Genomic DNA, 19,394 nt, shown 5'->3' with positions numbered 1-19,394 from the left:
AGTGACTTCACACTCCAATTAATCATTGGAAAATAACAAGTAGAATTAATTGACTGGATTAACGTCTTTTTCTGTGCGAGAAATAAAGAAAAATATACAATTTTCCATGTGAAAATCCTTCCTAGAAGAAAGTTGCCTATTTGTCAATCAAAAACAACCGTAATTCATTTGGAAAATATGACTAATTTGAATACTAAGATAACTCCTTGAACGTTGTGTGTTTTGTTTTTCTTTTGCTCAATGCAAGCTTTCATTCAAAAAAATATCTTGATTTTGCCATACTTATTGACCAAACGAACTCCACTTAAATCAGGTGCAATATACAATACCATTTTGAATAAGTATAATCTATGTTAGTATGTGAGCTGTTTTCAAACTTATGACATATATTTCTGGATCTCCATGTCACCTAACAATTGCAATAAAAAAACAGGAATATGAGAAGCATTGAATTACAGTCAAAAATGCATTATAACCCTGAACCAGGTAGTACTAAACTTAAAATGGAACAAAGGAACCTCTGTATCACTAAGTTCAAGCAATTTGTTATAAGATTATTATATGCACAAAACAAAAAGAAGTTTCAACGTAATCACAAATTCCTCTTCGATTAGTATAAGCTAGTACATAATGTTTTGATTTGCCCTCGACCTTTATCAAAATTAAAATTTCCTCGAGGCAAAAAGTTTTTAAAAAAACAACTTTTTTTTTTTTATTTACGGAAAGTCGCATGAAATTATTCTCACCTCACTTTTTTTTAATCTTTTTAAAAATATTTCTCTATCTAAAATGTTTTTGTAATCTTCTCTGCAACTGCTGAATGAGTAGGGATGAACACAAATTTTAAGATAGTTGGTGAGGATTGGGTTGCTCTGTAACTTTTCTACGTCAATAGAATTGGAATCTCTTTAAATATTGAAAGAGCACGAGAAGAGATAAGGTAAGAAAATATTCACATACATAAATTTACATCTTTGTTGTGTTACTGAGCAGAATTCGTTTATTACTATTTAATAAAACACCTTTATGGGGGTTTTATTTATAATATTTTATTTACCTCTTGTGTTTCCCCAGTGTTTTTTTTTTTTTTTTGTGTTTTTTAGTTTTGTATCTGTTTTTCTTTCTTCAATATTTAAGCTCATTGGTTATTGCAAATTGAATATATCATCCTCTGTTCATGGTGGCTTCTTAAATAATGTTTATTTGACAATCATTATTTTATTATTATTGTTTGGTAGCAGTTTCCTCATCACTAGATGTCTGAACCACCAGAAAACAAAAAATGAAAATTCTACTTTTATACTCGTCCACTGCAATTTCTTATTCATTGTGGACTAGTGGAACAAATTAAATAGTCCCAGAAATATCAGCACTCACTGGATTTGTATATATTAAAAAAATATTTATTATAATGGTTACATTATCTTTATAATACATTATAATTTTATACATACAAGTCCAGTTAGTGTGGATATTTCTGGGAGGTTTTTTTGGACTATGTACTAAAACTATTATCTAAAGGGATATTATATATCCATGAAAGTGCAAGGATATGTTATTCCTCTAGGGCTGTAGGGAACCCATTAGTGCTTAGACTGTTACTTCTCAGAGAGTAAACGGGGCAGATAGAGAGAGAGATTGGAGAGGTAAAGTGAAAGAGTTAAGAGACAATGGAGTAAAGAAGAGTGAAGAGTAAAGAAATAGTGTAAAGAGAAGATATGGTCTGAGAGAGAATGGAGAGGGTAAAAAGAGAGATTGAAGAGAGGATGGAGATGAGAAAGGTAGTTAAGAGGAAGAAGGGAGAGATAATAATTATTTTAAAACAAAAAGCACTCTCTGCTTTCTCTCAGTTCAACAACTTCCTTTTTCTATCCAGCTGTTGTCTTCCCCATAACCTCTAGTTGATATTTCTAACTGCTATTAACTTATTTTTGTTAATTTATTACTGTATTATTTAATTTGTTATGATATAAAATAAAAACAATATTACAAAATGTTTCACAATTGCTAAACATATGCAAAGAGGGGGTGAAGTGGTGGGTGTGAGTGGGATTAGAAGTTGTGAGTAACATTTTTTTCTTGGCTAGTAGCTTAGGACTTGAAATTTTGAACCTTGAGTATATATATATATATATATATATATATATATATATATATATAACGTATCATAGCCGTCGTGCACTCACTACCATCATATAAGACAGCCCAGGTGCTTATACTTCAATAATTGTATAACTATTGTAGTCTTCTTAAGTCAAGAGGACACTCATAGGTATTACACACACACACAGTAGTGGACCTACTCAGCTGATGGCCCTGGTGCTAAATATTAATGTAAGAGAGCACATTTGAATTGGCAGATGCTCTTGTATATTTGGAGGTTTAAATAAGCTGATTTTATGGTGAAATCAATAGAACGGTCTTAGCTAGATTTAGTGGTAAGGGAGAATTTTTACCTAAGAAGGAGTTAGTTATGTGAAGCAATAAGCAGATACCAAACTCACAGGATTAGGTAAGGATACTTTTGTCCACTGTTGAATTAACGCAAGCCCATTTGCACACAGATTGCTAAGTGCACCACATCCCTTTATGCCCTATTTACAGTGTCACAATAGATACCGTATTTTAAACATATTTAAATATGCAGTTTCTATATATCTACAAGTGTAGACTTTAACTGACTGTATTAAGCATATCTACACAGATATTAGTCAGATGGAAGGGATTGCAAAATTCCTTTAGTTGACCGGCCAAGCAGGCATCCCTGTGTCTTATAGTGCCCCTGGACAGCTGACTGCCTTTTCTTGTATATTATCTGGGGCCCAATGATAAATTTGTATCTTATTTGAAGCCCAGTGATAAAAAATATACTTGTCAAGAGGAATCACGAAAAAAAGCTTCTTTTTTTAATGTAGTTATCCCTCATTTACATCCAGAATAGCTAGATAAATAGCTGTCTTGCGTGTGTGTGTATGTGCGTGTGTGTATGTGTGTGTGCTTGTGTGCGTGTGTGCGTGTGTGTGCGTATGTGTGCGTGTGTGTATGTGTGCCTGTGTGTGTGCCTGTGTATGTGTGCATATGTGTGCATATGTGTGCGTGTATGTATGTGTATGTGTATGTGTGCGTGTGTGTGTGCGTGTGTGTATGTTTGTATAGTTTGGGATTAAACATATAAATTGTACTCAAGAGTAGCAATGCACATCCAGTGAGCCAGTTTCAAGTGCCATATGTGTGTAGCCACCAGGGACCAGCTAGCTGCCAGTAGTGCACTGCTGCTCCCAACCTATCTATGTATGCTTTTTAACAAAAGAGACCAAGAGTAAATTTGATTATAGAAGTTAACTAAACACTCATAAAATTGCATGTTCTATCTGACCCATGAAAGTTTAATTTGACTTTAGTTTCCCTTTAATGCGACCAATTTTCTCATTTAAAATCATAAACAGAGGTGCTGATATTTTGATTTGTGATGTATTTAGCTTGGGTTTCTATAAGAAATGCACTTGATCTAATGCATGATTCATGGTAGAAAGCCTGGTTTTCTGTATTAAACACAGTGTGATATCTTGAAGCACAATCTTATGGATCACATTCTTGCATGTCTGATAACATTTTGTTAATTTTAGGTGGGAAAATTGTGTCTATTTGTAGAAAATAACTTTATATTACCCATTTTGCAGGTGTTTAGATAATCCCAGTGACAGACAAATGTCTCAGGATTTGGTAGCTATTGGTAGAAAGGAGAATTTTCATCCCGTGTTTGAACATCTAGAATCTTCAACACTAGATGCTGCTGCACCTCCGAAAAAGGAGTTTACTCAGGAAATCATAACCATTATACATGAAGTAAAAGGTAAGAATATGGTGGTGCATTCATATACCCCTAGGTGCAGTTAATTCAAACTCCCACCCATTCTCTATTTGCCATATAATGACTATCCCCTTCCAGAAGGAGACACATGTCCCACTTTGAAATGATTTCATATTATCATTGACATTGGTTTCAGTGCACTGTGCCTTAAATTTGCTGTTATTTTCATATTCATAGGTTTTTCTTTCAGAGTAATTAGTGTGTTTTGGGTAATTTGATAAAAGCTCACCACATTTTAAGTTGCAAGAATAAACAGTGAGATAATTACGTTGGGATTTTAAAGTCAATTTCATACACACCCACGGAACACGCATGTTCACCCTGGATAGCACTTGCTGATTGGTAGCTACATTAAGCCACGAATCAGCAAGCGCTACTCAGGTGCTGAACCAAAGATGGGCCGACTCGTAAGCTTACATCCTGCTTTTTCAAAAAAAGATACCAAGAGTTGATATTAGGAGTAAATTAGAAAGTTACTTAAAATTGTATACGCTATCTGAATCATGAAAGAAAAAAAATGGGTTCAGTATCCTTTTAAGCTCTCCATTACCCTTATTAGCATTGTGGCCCTTCTCTGAATGTTTTCTAAGCCTGCAATGCAATGTCTAAGTCTGAGATCAGTCCCCAGAACTGCACTCCACACTCAAGGTGAGGTCTTACCAGGGATTTATATAGTTACAGAATCATGCTTTCCTCCCTTGCATCAATGCCTCTATTAATACAGTACATGCTAGTATCTTATTAGCCTTAGAGGTCACTGCCCTGCTTTAACTTGTTATCTATTACTACTCCCAAATCCCTTTCCTCCTCTGTTTTGCTAATTCTAGTCCCATTTAAATAATAGGTTGCCTGCTTATTTTTACTTCCAAAATAAAGAACCTTGCATTTTCCAGTGTCAAAGGGAATCTAAACCCAATTTTTTTCTTTCATGATTCAGATAGCAGTGTTTCCCAAACCCAGTCCTCAGGACCCTTACTCAGGCCAGATATTGATTATATCTTAACTAGAGCACAGCTGATGGGTGAGCTCTGTGCTCTTGTTAAAATATAATGAATATCTGGCCTGAGTAAGGGTCCTGAGGACTGGGTGTGGGAAACACTGAGATAGAGCATACAATGTTAAACAACTTTCTAATTTAGTCCTATTATCAATTTTTCTTCGTTCTCTTGCTATCTTTATTTTAAAAGCAGGAATGTAAAGCTTAGGAGCCAGCCCATTTTTGGTTCAGAATCTGGGTTACCTTTGCTTATTGGTGGCTAAATGTAGCCACCAATAAGCAAGCACTATTCAGGATGCTGAACATAAAATGGGCTGGCTCCTAAGCTGTAAGAGAACAAATAAAAATTGATAATAGGACTAAATTAGAAAGTTGCTTAAAGGGATATTCCAGCCCAAATTGGAAACCACATGGGTGCATTTTGGTATTGAACAGAAACAATTTTGTAATATACATTAATTAGCAAAAATGCTTCTAATAAAAGCTATAGCTGTTTCAAAAGTGTATTTAAGTATGCACCGTGCACCAGCATTTTAAACACAACACTTGTTCTGAGAGCCTAAGGTGCTTGTACTATCTGGTGATGACTCCATTTGTTAAATGCTGACATGATACAAGCCCCAGTGATGATCTAAGCAGCTGCATTATTTAAAATGTGGGTGCAGTGAAAATATCTAGCTATGCTTCACATGCACGTGCAGAGAAAAATGTTAACACTGAAACAGTGATAACTCTTAAAAGAAGCATTTTTGCCAATACATGTATATTGTAAATATGTTTCTATTCAAAGATGCAATAAATCTATGTGCATTTATATTTTGACTGGAATGTCCCTTTAAATTTCTCATGTGGAACTGTATCAAACGTCTTTGCAAAGTCCAAGTATATCACATCAACTGATTCCCCTTTATCTATATATTTACTTAGTTCCTCGTATAATCTAATTAGATTAGTTTGACATTATCTATTTCTCATAAAACCATGCAGATTTTAACTCATAATCTTGTTTACACAAATAATACTCATCAATATAATCCCTCATAATCTTCCCCACTATTGATGACAGACTAACTGGTCTATAGCTTCCTGGATCAGCCCTGCTTCCCTTTTTAACAAGTGGCACCACGTCAGCTTTAATGATATGTAATTTACATACACATTTTATGTTTTTGATAAAATAAGATTTTTGGTGAACAATTTTGTTACGATTTTTGATTCACCTTAACAATACATGCTAAGGGGGTTCAAGCGGATGAGAAAAGGAGGAGAGGAACTAAGATAAAAAATGTTAGTATGTATTGTATGCATCCCTGAAAAGTAGGGTCTTTAAGGAGCGCATGAAAGTTTGAAAACTAAGAGAGAGTCTTGTGGAGCGAGGCAGAGAATTCCGCAAAATAGGGGCCAATCTGGAGAAGTCTTGTAGACGGGTAACGAGAGCAGGAAGTCATGGCTACAGTGTTTACAACTATGTATAATTTTAGTATAAACATTGTTGCAAACACTGCTGCCAGGTGGCTAGACATGTGCACACTCCTGAGTTCACCTAGGATTATTCTTTAACAAAGGATAACAAGATATTTTTGCAAAATTAATAATGGAAGTAAATTAGAAAGTTGTTTAAAGGGACAGTCAACTTAATTTTTTTTTATTATTTAAAAAGATAGATAATGCCTTTACTTCCCAATCCCCAGCTTCACCTAACCAACAATGTTACATTAATATACTTAAAAAAAACTGAGAAAAGGGGCTTAGAAAAAGGCAAACTTAGAGGTTATAATTAGCTTTTTAAATCTTGCCCAACAGCCAGATAGTGCTAGTTCAAATGTGCCATATAGATAACATTGTGCTCACTTCTGTTGAGAATGATAATGGTTATATAAGAACCATCACTGATAGGCCAAAATGCAAGATTGCAAAAAGCACTGAAATAAGACGCTTATATACAGGTAATCATAAAGGTAAAAAGTATATTAATATAACAGTATTAATTATGCAAAACCAGGGTATGGGTAATAATGGGATTATTTATCTTTTTATAAAATAATTATTTTCAAGTAGAATGTTCCTTTTAAAATTCCATGCTTTATCCAAACCATTTGAGGTTATTTTTTACTTTTCTGTCCCTTTAAGGAGAAAAAAAGAGAAACCTTTCTTATTCTGTGATGAAATGGAGTTAGTGAGCTAGCTTGTATATTTGTTTAAATTCTAATTTCAGGTCATTGTTATGACAAGCTCAAGTTTATTTTTTTTTTATAGCAAACTATTTTACATCTACTGATGTCACACTTCATGAACGCTTCTCCAAAATGCAAACAGAAAGCAAAAATCTAGATCCAGATGTACAAACAGTTACAACACAGACAAATCCGGAGATTCACAGGTGAGCTTTATTACTGACAGCCCTCGTGATAACCTGACATTAAATTGGGAAATCATTTATTAATCCTTGTGAACCCTTTATCTCCATTTGTTTTTAATAAGAGTCGTTCAACCCAAAGTAAAATCACCATAAAGGGCCAGATTATAAATGGAGCGCTATTTAACGCTCCCACTTAAGCTATAATTGTGCTAGAAGTAAGCTTTTTGCGTGCGACGGGTTACGCTTATATTATGAGTTAAAAGTAAATTGTTTTTGCTTGCGTGCTTAAACGACGCGTGTAAAAAGCCAAACTTAGAACACCATACTCGCTCGCAAACCCGATTGCATATTCTCAAGTGCACTAACCCGAATATTTCACATTCCAATATTCTTCACATAGCAGAATATGTTCTGTTTATTCTTAAATACATATTTATATATATATATATATATCAGATGGTATTTTGGTTAAATGTTTTATTTATTTAGTGTGTGTGTGTGTGTGTGTGTGCATATATATATATATATATATATATATATATATATATACACATACATACATACATACATACATACACACACACACACACACATTATTATATATTGGTATAGATATATGCAGATATATAGGAAGATTTATTTATAAAAACATAGAACAATAGAACATATTCTGCTATATGCCAGAAAATTGGAATGTGAACTATATACAGTAAATAACTTTATTAAATATGAATATTGCATAAATATGTTTTCATCTACTTAACTGCAAATTACTACTTTATATGTCTATATATTTGTACATATGTATTTGTTTTTATATATGTATATGTCTTTAAATACATGTAAATACATAAATATATAAGCACTTACACACACACACACACACACACACACACACATACATATATATATACACACACACACACACACATCCATCTCTGTGTGGTGTTCTGAGGTGCAAATTTGGGCTGTTCTAATAGAAGAGTTGTTTTTTTCTCTACTTGATATTTTATTATTTATGTTTAAATCTTTTTTATTGAAGAAAATTAATACAATAAGAATACAGTAAGTATATTCCCACCAGTGAAGCAGCCTGTGTACTAGAAACTTAAAGGGACATAATACTCATATGCTAAATCACTTGAAACTGATGCAGTATAACTGTAAAAAGCTGACAGGAAAATATCACCTGAGCATCTCTATGTAAAAAAGGAAGATATTTTACCTCACAATTTCCTCAGCTCAGCAGAGTAAGTTCTGTGTAAAAAGTTATACTCAGCTGCTCCCAGCTGCAGGTAAAAAAATAAAAAAAAAATGAAGAAATGAACAGCAGCCAATCAGCATCAGCAGTGCTGAGGTCATGAACTCTTACTGTGATCTCATGAGATTTGACTTAACTCTCATGAGATTTCATAGTAAGCTTCCTTTACCTGATTGGTGAAATAATATGAGAGTGCACGATGCTAGTCCCTTCAGATGTCCCAGGACAAACACACTAAAATGCTGCTTAGAAATCCTTTACAATGGGATGTGGCTACTGAGGAACTTTTGAGGTAAAATAGCTTTCTTTTTTACATAGAGATGTTCAGGTGATATTTTCTAATCAGCTTTTTACAGCTATGCTGCATCACTTTCAAGTGTTTAAACATTTGGGTATTATGGCCCTTTAACATTCTGTGCGGAGTGATTGGGTTAGATAGGGTATACTTCTATCAACCATTACATTTTTTAAAGGGTTTCACCATCATTAACGAGCAGGATCTATAGTAATGTCCAATGTCCTCGGACCCCCAAGTCTCTAAGCATTGAGCTTACTCCGCATTCCTACAGTTTCATGGTAGCTCCCGGTGCGATATCTTGTGAACACAAATTTTTATAAAACTTTAAACTGAAACTTAGACAAAAACTTGTTACATTAAAAAAAAAATAAACTGATCTCCATCAAAGCTATCTAGTTCACCATATTATTAGGTAAAAAAAAAAGAACGGGGGTCAACTGGATGTGTTCCTCCAAAACAGAGCTAAGTAGGTTTGATATGTTATTCCATGTTTTTTGTATTGTATTGCACTCCCACCACATATGATAATATGAGCCTATTTCTCCGCAGCCCCTGTAACATAATCTATTGTGACTGGATGACATGTGGGATGTTTTAATCGGGGTCAAGTACCATCTAAACATGGTTTTAATTGTATTCTCCCTCATATCTGCACTTAATAATCCCTTACAGGCTGAATTAAACATGTCATCCCACCATTTTTTGTCTTTACATATATTTAAATCTCTCTCCCAATTCAGGAGCAGGGTGGGTTTAAGTGTGCTGTTAGATGTTTGTATCTGTAAGTATAATTTGGAGATGGCGCCCTTAGGTCTGTGAGCGGACTTAAGCAACCCTTCCAGAGCAGTGGATATGTTAGGTTGAAGATCTCTAATGTATCTTTGTATCGCAGAATTGACCTGAAGATATTGGAACCATTGTAAATTCACTGAACCTAGTTGGTTCTGAATCTGATTAAATGTCTTAGGTTTTCTACCGTCCAACCAATCCGCTATCCTGTATAGGCCTTTATTCGCCCATTTGTCTGCTGAGAGTTGTGTATCTTTGGGGAGTAAATACCTAATTGGGCATACTAATGTTTGATTAGATAATAGGTTCCTTCTTTTTGTCAGGAAAGACCACATATGAATATTATGACTTGTGACCTGCAATCCAGGTTCATCTGGGGGGTCTCTCAAAGTGTGTTTGTTCCATAAAATGTCGTCCGGGTACGCGGAGTCTCTTAATTTAGCTTCTAGGTTAGTCCATATGATTCCTTCAGAGTTTCCCCCCATTAATGTCGTCTGGGCCAACCTTGCAGCTCTATAATACTAAACAATATTAGGGGCTCCTATTCCTCCCAAACTTCGATGTTTTGTAATGAGTGTGGTTGCTATTCTAGCCATTTTTTCCCCCCGAATAAAAGCTATTAAGTCTCCTTGTAACTTCTTTAAGTCATGTATATTAAGTTATGTATATTTCCACTCCCCTTGTACCATGTGATAGCAATTAGCCAATCACAAATGCATATACGTATAGTCTGTGAATTCTTGCACATGCTCAGTAGGATCTGGTGACTCAAAAATTGTAAATATAAAAGACTGTGCACATTTTTTTAATGGAAGTAAACTGGAAAGTTGTTTAAAATGACATGCTGTATCTGAATCATGAAAATTTAATTTAACCTGAGTGTCCCTTTAATGTGTTGCTTATGTCAAGACAATTGTGTATCAGCCCACAGTTTATTCAGATAAATATATAACACTCTATATGTAGACCAGTTCTTTTGACTATTATTTTTCTTTTTCCTTTAGGAGGATTGACATCTCTTTGGCTGATCTTCAGAGCAAGTCGCAGAAGAGAACTGATGTGCCCCCAGTATGTTTATCATACACACTAATGTGGTGAATCTGGTGCTGCAAGTTTAACAAGAGCAATCCATAAATCTTGTATGCACACTTGTCATATTAATATGCTAAGTGCATTCATGTCATAAAACCAAATTGTGTATCTTTATCTCAATTTAAAGGGACACTTAAAAGTAATAAAATATTTTGGCTAAAAAAGGTTATGTAAAAAGGGTGTATATGTAATAAGTAAAACTAACAGGAAGTGAATGACTGTGCATCTGAGGCTTGGGGATTCACTGCTAACTAGCTTATATATATAAAACTCACACAGAAAAAAATATTCAGTATAGGACCTTCCTTTTTAAAAAACAAACAAAAAAACAAAGCCCTTTAATACATTTTGATACTTTCTCTTTTAGATGGAACAAAGAAAATGCTAGATATGTTCCTTTAAGAAGATATACTTTTCCTATGTTTTGATATTTTAGTGGCACCCCTTACATTAATATAAGGTTACTCGGAATATATATATAGACTAATGGAAATGTCCCAATTATGTTATGTTTTGATGTAAAATGCAAAGAGATTGGCTTTATATGTTTAATAGATGAGGTAAAATAAGACAAAAATGGGATATTAGACTGTTAGATACTTATGTGAAGTCATCATTGTGTTCCTTGACCAAGCAAAAACAAAATAGTTGTAAAGAAGGAAATACATTTCTAAAAATATTGTTTCCCCCACTGCCAGAGGCTGCGGTGCACATATGGAGCCACACCTCTTTATAATAACATACAGTCAATGGAAAATTTTCTGACTCTAATAGCAATCATTTTTATATGTGGCACATTTGAACGTACACAGAAGTACCAAGTTCCCCTTTTAAACTTGAGTCCCCAAAAAATAGTAAAACAAGAGGGTGTGACCTGTAGCTGAAGAGTAGCGGATACTAGGGTGTATACATATAAGAGAAATTAAACATTAAAAAGGCATTATAAAACTAGTAAAGAACTAATGTCAAAATTAAAAAGGTTATTTTACATTCTTATACAAGCATTGTTAAAGGGACAGTCTAGTCAAAACTAAACTTTCATGATACAGATAGGGAATGCAATTTTAAACAGCTTTCCAATTTACTTTTATCATCAAATTTGCTTTGTTCACTTGTTATTCTTTGTTGAAAGCTAAACCTAGGTAGGCTCGTATGCGCTTGAAGGCCACCTCTTATCTCAGTGCATTTTGACAGGTTTTTTTTTACAGCTAGACAGCGCTAGTTTATGTGGGCCATATAGATAGCATTGTGCTCACTCCTGTGGAGCTACCTAGGAGTCAGCACCGATTGGCTACACTGCAAGTCTGTCAAAAGAACTGAAATAAAGGGGCATAGATACAAGGTATTCACAGAGGTAAAAAGTATATTAATATAACCACATTGGTTATGCAAAACTGGGGAATGGGTAATAAAGGAATTATCTATCTTTTTAAACAATATCAAATATGGAGTAGACTGTCCCCTTAACAATACATTCTCTAGCCAACTACCTACATGATGAAAAAAAATCTGATTCTACATTTTTAAACATTGTTTGCCAAACCACATTCCTAAATTAACAACTCTCATTATGAGCTGACATACGTAAAACACAGAGAAACTTTGCCGAAAGGAGCCATTAATTACATGTGATTATTGAAGGGTGACTATAAACTATGAAAGATTTGTAACTATAAAATAAGCAACACAATTGAATAGTCAAATACTATGTCTTCAATAAAATGTGACTTTTATTACACAGAATGGACTAAAAAAGAGTGAGGTAATGAGGAAGTATTGGTGATAACTTTATATTATTGCTTTCCTTAGGTCAACCATAGAGTGATTGATGATCCAAACGATTTACGTCACGATATAGAGAGGAGGAGAAAAGCGAGGATGCAGAATGTAGAAAACGGTCCCACTGGCGCCAGCGTGCATGATGGGTTAGTTATAAAAACAACAATAATAATATTGCTTTATTTCCAGTTGTCTGATGTGCACAGTTTTATATTTGATTTTGTGGTGAATTTCTTTCATGTAATTAGCAAGAGTCCATGAGCTAGTGACGTATGGGATATACATTCCTACCAGGAGGGGCAAAGTTTCCCAAACCTCAAAATGCCTATAAATACACCCCTCACCACACCCACAATTCAGTTTTACAAACTTTGCCTCCGATGGAGGTGGTGAAGTAAGTTTGTGCTAGATTCTACGTTGATATGCGCTCCGCAGCAAGTTGGAGCCCGGTTTTCCTCTCAGCGTGCAGTGAATGTCAGAGGGATGTGAGGAGAGTATTGCCTATTTGAATGCAGTGATCTCCTTCTACGGGGTCTATTTCATAGGTTCTCTGTTATCGGTCGTAGAGATTCATCTCTTACCTCCCTTTTCAGATCGACGATATACTCTTATATATACCATTACCTCTGCTGATTCTCGTTTCAGTACTGGTTTGGCTTTCTACAAACATGTAGATGAGTGTCCTGGGGTAAGTAAATCTTATTTTCTGTGACACTCTAAGCTATGGTTGGGCACTTTGTTTATAAAGTTCTAAATATATGTATTCAAACATTTATTTGCCTTGACTCAGAATGTTCAACTTTCCTTATTTTCAGACAGTCAGTTTCATATTTGGGATAATGCATTTGATTTATTCATTTTTTCTTACTTTCAATTTGACTCTTCCCTGTGGGCTGTTAGGCTCGCGGGGGCTGAAAATGCTTCATTTTATTGCGTCATTCTTGGCGCGGACTTTTTTGGCGCAAAAAATTCGTTTCCGTTTCCGGCGTCATACGTGTCGCCGGAAGTTGCGTCATTTTTTTGACGTTATTTTGCGCCAAAAATGTCGGCGTTCCGGATGTGGCGTCATTTTGGCGCCAAAAAGCATTTAGGCGCCAAATAATGTGGGCGTCTTATTGGCGCGAAAAATATGGGCGTCGCTTTTGTCTGCACATTATTTAAGTCTCATTTTTCATTGCTTCTGGTTGCTAGAAGCTTGTTCTTTGGCATTTTTTCCCATTCCTGAAACTGTCATTTAAGGAATTTGATCAATTTTGCTTTATATATATGTTGTTTTTTCTCTTACATATTGCAAGATGTCTCACGTTGCATCTGAGCCAGAAGATACTACAGGAAAATCGCTGTCTAGTGCTGGATCTACCAAAGCTAAGTGTATCTGCTGTAAACTTTTGGTAGCTATTCCTCCAGCTGTTGTTTGTATTGATTGTCATGACAAACTTGTTAAAGCAGATAATATTTCCTTTAGTAAAGTACCATTGCCTGTTGCAGTTCCTTCAACATCTAAGGTGCAGAATGTTCCTGATAATATAAGAGATTTTGTTTCTGAATCCATAAAGAAGGCTATGTCTGTTATTTCTCCTTCTAGTAAACGTAAAACATCTTTTAAAACTTCTCTCCCTACAGATGAATTTTTAAATGAACATCATCATTCTGATTCTGATGACTCTTCTGGTTCAGAGGATTCTGTCTCAGAGGTTGATGCTGATAAATCTTCATATTTATTTAAAATGGAATTTATTCGTTCTTTACTTAAAGAAGTACTAATTGCTTTAGAAATAGAGGATTCTGGTCCTCTTGATACTAATTCTAAACGTTTGGATAAAGTATTTAAAGCTCCTGTGGTTATTCCAGAAGTTTTTCCTGTTCCTAATGCTATTTCTGCAGTAATTTCCAAAGAATGGGATAAATTGGGTAATTCATTTACTCCTTCTAAACGTTTTAAGCGATTATATCCTGTGCCGTCTGACAGATTAGAATTTTGGGACAAAATCCCTAAAGTTGATGGGGCTATTTCTACCCTTGCTAAACGTACTACTATTCCTACGTCAGATGGTACTTCGTTTAAGGATCCTTTAGATAGGAAAATTGAATCCTTTCTAAGAAAAGCTTATCTGTGTTCAGGTAATCTTCTTAGACCTGCTATATCTTTGGCTGATGTTGCTGCAGCTTCAACTTTCTGGTTGGAAACTTTAGCGCAACAAGTAACACATCATGATTCTCATGATATTATTATTCTTTTACAGCATGCTAATAATTTTATCTGTGATGCCATTTTTGATATTATCAGAGTTGATGTCAGGTTTATGTCTCTAGCTATTTTAGCTAGAAGAGCTTTATGGCTTAAAACTTGGAATGCTGATATGGCTTCTAAATCAACTTTACTTTCCATTTCTTTCCAGGGTAACAAATTATTTGGTTCTCAGTTGGATTCCATTATTTCAACAAAGTTTCAACAAAGAACAAAAGCCTGATCCTTCATCCTCAGGAGCAGTTTCAGTTTGGAAACCATCTCCAGTCTGGAATAAATCCAAGCCAGCTAGAAAGGCAAAGCCTGCTTCTAAGTCCACATGAAGGTGCGGCCCTCATTCCAGCTCAGCTGGTAGGGGGCAGGTTACGTTTTTTTCAAGGAAATTTGGATCAATTCTGTTCACAATCTTTGGATTCAGAGCATTGTTTCAGAAGGGTACAGAATTGGTTTCAAGATGAGACCTCCTGCAAAGAGATTTTTTCTTTCCCGTGTCCCAGTAAATCCAGTAAAAGCTCAAGCATTTCTGAAATGTGTTTCAGATCTAGAGTTGACTGGAGTAATTATGCCGGTTCCAGTTCCGGAACAGGGGATGGGGTTTTATTCAAATCTCTTCATTGTACCAAAGAAGGAGAATTCCTTCAGACCAGTTCTGGATCTAAAAATATTGAATCGTTATGTAAGAATACCAACGTTCAAGATGGTAACTGTAAGGACTATCTTGCCTTTTGTTCAGCAAGGGAATTATATGTCCACAATAGATTTACAGGATGCATATCTGCATATTCCGATTCATCCAGATCATTATCAGTTCCTGAGATTCTCTTTTCTGGACAAGCATTACCAGTTTGTGGCTCTGCCGTTTGGCCTAGCTACAGCTCCAAGAATTTTTACAAAGGTTCTCGGTGCCCTTCTGTCTGTAATCAGAGAACAGGGTATTGTGGTATTTCCTTATTTGGACGATATCTTGGTACTTGCTCAGTCTTTACATTTAGCAGAATCTCATACGAATCGACTTGTGTTGTTTCTTCAAGATCATGGTTGGAGGATCAATTTACCAAAAAGTTCTTTGATTCCTCAGACAAGGGTAACCTTTCTGGGTTTCCAGATGGATTCAGTGTCCATGACTCTGTCTTTAACAGACAAGAGACGTCTAAAATTGATTGCAGCTTGTCGAAACCTTCAGTCACAATCATTCCCTTCGGTAGCCTTATGCATGGAAATTCTAGGTCTTATGACTGCTGCATCGGACGCGATCCCCTTTGCTCGTTTTCACATGCGACATCTTCAGCTCTGTATGCTGAAGCAATGGTGCAAAGATTACACGAAGATATCTCAATTAATATCTTTAAAACCGATTGTTCGACACTCTCTAACATGGTGGACAGATCACCATCGTTTAATTCAGGGGGCTTCTTTTGTGCTTCCGACCTGGACTGTAATTTCAACAGATGCAAGTCTCACAGGTTGGGGAGCTGTGTGGGGATCTCTGACGGCACAAGGAGTTTGGGAATCTCAGGAGGTGAGATTACCGATCAATATTTTGGAACTCCGTGCAATTTTCAGAGCTCTTCAGTTTTGGCCTCTTCTGAAGAGAGAATCGTTCATTTATTTTCAAACAGACAATGTCACAACTGTGGCATACATCAATCATCAAGGAGGGACTCACAGTCCTCTGGCTATGAAAGAAGTATCTCGAATTTTGGTTTGGGCGGAATCCAGCTCCTGTCTAATCTCTGCGGTTCATATCCCAGGTATAGACAATTGGGAAGCGGATTATCTCAGTCGCCAAACATTGCATCCGGGCGAATGGTCTCTTCACCCAGAGGTATTTCTTCAGATTGTTCAAATGTGGGAACTTCCAGAAATAGATCTGATGGCGTCCCATCTAAACAAGAAACTTCCCAGGTATCTGTCCAGATCCCGGGATCCTCAGGCGGAGGCAGTGGATGCATTATCACTTCCTTGGAAGTATCATCCTGCCTATATCTTTCCGCCTCTAGTTCTTCTTCCAAGAGTAATCTCCAAGATTCTGAAGGAATGCTCGTTTGTTCTGCTGGTAGCTCCGGCATGGCCTCAAAGGTTTTGGTATGCGGATCTTGTCCGGATGGCCTCTTGCCAACCGTGGACTCTTCCGTTAAGACCAGACCTTCTGTCACAAGGTCCTTTTTTCCATCAGGATCTGAAATCCTTAAATTTAAAGGTATGGAGATTGAACGCTTGATTCTTGGTCAAAGAGGTTTCTCTGACTCTGTGATTAATACTATGTTACAGGCTCGTAAATCTGTATCTCGAGAGATATATTATAGAGTCTGGAAGACTTATATTTCTTGGTGTCTTTCTCATCATTTTTCTTGGCATTCTTTTAGAATACCGAGAATTTTACAGTTTCTTCAGGATGGTTTAGATAAGGGTTTGTCCGCAAGTTCTTTGAAAGGACAAATCTCTGCTCTTTCTGTTCTTTTTCACAGAAAGATTGCTATTCTTCCTGATATTCATTGTTTTGTACAAGCTTTGGTTCGTATAAAACCTGTTATTAAGTCAATTTCTCCTCCTTGGAGTTTCAATTTGGTTCTGGGAGCTCTTCAAGCTCCTCCGTTTGAACCTATGCATTCATTGGACATTAAATTACTTTCTTGGAAAGTTTTGTTCCTTTTGGCCATCTCTTCTGCCAGAAGAGTTTCTGAATTATCTGCTCTTTCTTGTGAGTCTCCTTTTCTGATTTTTCATCAGGATAAGGCCGTGTTGCGAACTTCTTTTGAATTTTTACCTAAAGTTGTGAATTCCAACAACATTAGTAGAGAAATTGTGGTTCCTTCATTATGTCCTAATCCTAAGAATTCTAAGGAGAAATCGTTGCATTCTTTGGATGTTGTTAGAGCTTTGAAATATTATGTTGAAGCTTCGAAATCTTTCCGTAAGACTTCTAGTTTATTTGTTATCTTTTCCGGTTCTAGAAAAGGCCAGAAAGCTTCTGCCATTTCTTTGGCATCTTGGTTGAAATCTTTAATTCATCTTGCCTATGTTGAGTCGGGTAAAACTCCGCCTCAAAGAATTACAGCTCATTCTACTAGGTCAGTTTCTACTTCCTGGGCGTTTAGGAATGAAGCTTCGGTTGACCAGATTTGCAAAGCAGCAACTTGGTCCTCTTTGCATACTTTTACTAAATTCTACCATTTTGATGTATTTTCTTCTTCTGAAGCAGTTTTTGGTAGAAAAGTACTTCAGGCAGCGGTTTCAGTTTGAATCTTCTGCTTATGTTTTTCGTTAAACTTTATTTTTGGGTGTGGATTATTTTCAGCAGGAATTGGCTGTCTTTATTTTATCCCTCCCTCTCTAGTGACTCTTGTGTGGAAAGATCCACATCTTGGGTAGTCATTATCCCATACGTCACTAGCTCATGGACTCTTGCTAATTACATGAAAGAAAACATAATTTATGTAAGAACTTACCTGATAAATTCATTTCTTTCATATTAGCAAGAGTCCATGAGGCCCGCCCTTTTTTTGTGGTGGTTATGATTTTTGTATAAAGCACAATTATTCCAATTCCTTATTTTATATGCTTTCGCACTTTTTTATCACCCCACTTCTTGGCTATTCGTTAAACTGAATTGTGGGTGTGGTGAGGGGTGTATTTATAGGCATTTTGAGGTTTGGGAAACTTTGCCCCTCCTGGTAGGAATGTATATCCCATACGTCACTAGCTCATGGACTCTTGCTAATATGAAAGAAATGAATTTATCAGGTAAGTTCTTACATAAATTATGTTTTCCTCAGTAATTTCCTCAGTAAAAATAACCTTTCTCAACTCATTTTAAATATTGTTAAGGCATCTGTATCTATATTAAGCAACATTTGCATGCAATTTCATTTTGACTAACTGTTTGTTTCATACTTTTAAGGGATGCTTCCAGCAGTTATTCTGGGTCACAGAACCAGGATACTGGAGAGTTTCAGAAATCAACAAGGCTCAACAGACCACCTTTTCGAAAGTCAACAGGACGACCTCCAGTAAGACCACATACTTACACAGATCTTTAAAAAGCCCCAAAATAGATGTTTATGTAATTTCCTGGTACTGCATACATTGTACTAGGTTTTCAAAGAGACACATTTATTAGTTATGCACACAGAATTGTATTTTATTTATTTTTAATTTGCCTGAAAGACGTAATATAAATATCTAGACTACTACAATACAATACTAATTAATACAAGCACAAGTTTGCAGGCCTTTCTACACCATTCTTCAGTCTCACATGGGAGATAGGCTTCTTTGCACCATGGTCAGCATCTCATCCAGTACAGTTGTAGAAGTATTGACTGGCTAAAAATAAAAAATATTTTTGTCTGTAAAAAGAAGAAAACTTTAGATTTCTAATTTTTAAATCAAAAGGATTTATCAGAGCCTTCTGTGAATTAATCTGCAGTCTAGCCTTATGACACTTTAAAAAAATACATTTTCTTTCATACAGGTGGTAAGAGTCCATAATCCATTACTCTTCTCTACCACTAGAAGGAGGCAAATATTCCCAAACCGCAAGAGCTCTATAAAACCCCTTACACATACCTCAGTCTTTACTTTGCCTACGCTGGAGGGGGTTGCAGAGATTAAGATGCACATTTAATTCTTCAGAGAGAGGGGTTTTCTCTCTATATTGAGGCACGGTTCCCCCTCAGAGTACAGTGCTTGTCAAAGGG

The 19,394-nt window shown here is 35.8% G+C and overlaps 1 protein-coding gene across 2 annotated transcripts in view; it reads left to right on the top strand.

Annotated features, from left to right (window-relative positions):
- BCLAF3 (BCLAF1 and THRAP3 family member 3) overlaps positions 1–19,394 on the top strand; it is a 333,169-nt gene that overhangs the window by 250,189 nt on the left and 63,586 nt on the right. For both annotated transcript variants that reach the window (XM_053706399.1, XM_053706400.1), the window contains exons 8-12: positions 3,681–3,853; positions 7,125–7,248; positions 10,580–10,643; positions 12,477–12,592; positions 18,596–18,704. In XM_053706399.1, coding sequence (XP_053562374.1) covers positions 3,681–3,853; positions 7,125–7,248; positions 10,580–10,643; positions 12,477–12,592; positions 18,596–18,704 — 586 coding nt within the window. The remainder of the gene's footprint in view (positions 1–3,680; positions 3,854–7,124; positions 7,249–10,579; positions 10,644–12,476; positions 12,593–18,595; positions 18,705–19,394) is intronic.

Source organism: Bombina bombina, chromosome 3 (assembly GCF_027579735.1).
Source record: "Bombina bombina isolate aBomBom1 chromosome 3, aBomBom1.pri, whole genome shotgun sequence".
Taxonomy (NCBI): domain Eukaryota; kingdom Metazoa; phylum Chordata; class Amphibia; order Anura; family Bombinatoridae; genus Bombina; species Bombina bombina.
This window is presented reverse-complemented; position numbering and strand designations above follow the sequence as displayed.